We start from the raw sequence: 1,735 nt of genomic DNA, 5'->3' as shown, positions 1-1,735 counted from the left end.
AGCACGATGGACCGATTAATGTATGTGCGTGCTCGTGGTGGCCACGGGCGCGCAATACCGGAGGAAAAAGAAGATGTGGCTGCATGTACGCACTAGCCATGGCGGCATGAAAGCTGGAAATCCCAGCACCGGGGGAGAAAAAGAAGAAGACCGGCATGCCCACAGACAACCCTCGTGCCTCCCTGAAGTTCACTATAAAAACACGGCAGGGCAGCGTGTGTCCTCCACACTACTGCTGCCTGCCACTGCACAATACCATCACTGCCATCTCCATCCATCTCACTAGCTGCCAGTCGCCATGGCCGTGAACAACACCAAGCTGGCTGCTGTGGCGGACGCCGAGAACCCGGCTGTGGTGTGCTGCGACGCCGACGACTCCGAGTCGTCCATCGACTTCGCCGGGCGCGCCAACTGGCTGCGCGCGGCGGTGCTGGGCGCCAACGACGGGCTGGTCTCCACGGCCTCCCTCATGCTCGGCGTCAGCGCCGTCAAGCCCGAGGCGCGGGCCATGGTCGTGTCCGGGTTCGCGGGACTACTGGCCGGGGCATTCAGCATGGCCATCGGAGAGTACGTGTCCGTCTGCTCCCAGCGCGACGTGGAGATCGCGGAGCTGGACCAGGCCGGAAAGCGTGGCGGCGACGAGGAGAAGGCACTGCCAAGCCCGGCACAGGCCGCCGCGGCCTCAGCGCTGGCTTTCTCCGTCGGGGCGCTCCTACCGCTGCTGGCCGCCGGGTTCATCGTGGGCTACAACCTGCGGGTCGCCGTGGTGGTCGTCGTGGCGACGTTGGCGCTGGCCGCGTTCGGATGCGTGGGCGCCGTGCTGGGGCGGGCCCCCGTGGCGAGGTCGTGCGCGCGGGTGGTGGTGGGCGGACTGGCCGCCATGGCCGTCACCTTTGGGTTCATGAGGCTCTTCCGAGCCAGCGGCGTATGAGAAACTGACATGGACACATGGTCTTGGTCGCCGTCCTCGCGTGCGTAGGTCATGTGCGGGCATCGTCCATACTCTTCTCGGAATAAAGTACCCAGTACTAGCCACCGTACTTGCACCTACGGCTGACTTATTTTCTTCCTTGTAATAGTAATCAAACGGCAAATGAAAACGTTTAAACTCGTACTATAGATAACAGTTTCGCAGGTGTAGTATTATTCCTCTTCGGCCCCCCTGATTTCAACCGGGGGTGGGGCCCTCCCCTTATTTTCTGTAATGAAAACATGACACCTAATCAGTTATGTTAATTACGTAGAAATCCTTAAGTATGTGTAGCATTATCCCCCCCCCCCCCCCCCCCCCCACAAATGCCAAGAACATGCGCCTCAAGCAACCCACCTCGTGTATCGGCCTCACCGTCACTTGGCGTGCTTCCCGCAACAATGAAGTTGTGACGTCTTGTGGTGGAGGTTAGAGCAACTCTAGTAGAGATGTCATACTGGCAGCTTTTGTAACATGTATAAAGCGCATTGCAAAATAATATAAAGGTTGTCGAGGCGATGCGCAAACTCAGAACCATCACTACCAATCTACAATTCCTTTCAAATAGGATGCATCTCTCACTGGATCTATAGATTCTTCCTCAATTATCCCTAATTCAAAAGAACACACTTGGTTCATAGCACACATTCAAAAACACCGATCTCATTCCTATAATAGTAGCGCAAAATTAGTCACATCACGGCTTACGTTCATAGAATTGCTAATTAATTAAACTAATAAAATAACCTAGTACTAAGTTTCTCC

General features: G+C 55.9%; 1 protein-coding gene across 1 annotated transcript; it reads left to right on the top strand.

The window, feature by feature from the left end:
• The first annotated feature begins 212 nt into the window (after positions 1–212).
• On the top strand, positions 213–1,124 carry LOC125533952 (vacuolar iron transporter homolog 5-like). Its single transcript, XM_048697271.2, has one exon. The coding sequence runs from the start codon at positions 299–301 to the stop codon at positions 929–931; it is 633 nt and encodes a 210-aa protein (XP_048553228.1). The 5' UTR covers positions 213–298; the 3' UTR covers positions 932–1,124.
• The last annotated feature ends 611 nt before the right edge of the window (positions 1,125–1,735 follow it).

This window comes from Triticum urartu, chromosome 2A (assembly GCF_056163025.1).
Source record: "Triticum urartu cultivar PI428250 chromosome 2A, HENAU_Tu73, whole genome shotgun sequence".
Lineage (NCBI taxonomy): Eukaryota > Viridiplantae > Streptophyta > Magnoliopsida > Poales > Poaceae > Triticum > Triticum urartu.
The sequence above is the reverse complement of the archived record's forward strand: the minus strand, read 5'-3'. Positions and strand labels throughout refer to the sequence as shown.

Bases quoted from the DNA above. Each gene is read 5' to 3' on its own strand.
- LOC125533952 (XM_048697271.2), top strand. From the start codon at position 299: ATGGCCGTGAACAACACCAAGCTGGCTGCTGTGGCGGACGCCGAGAAC.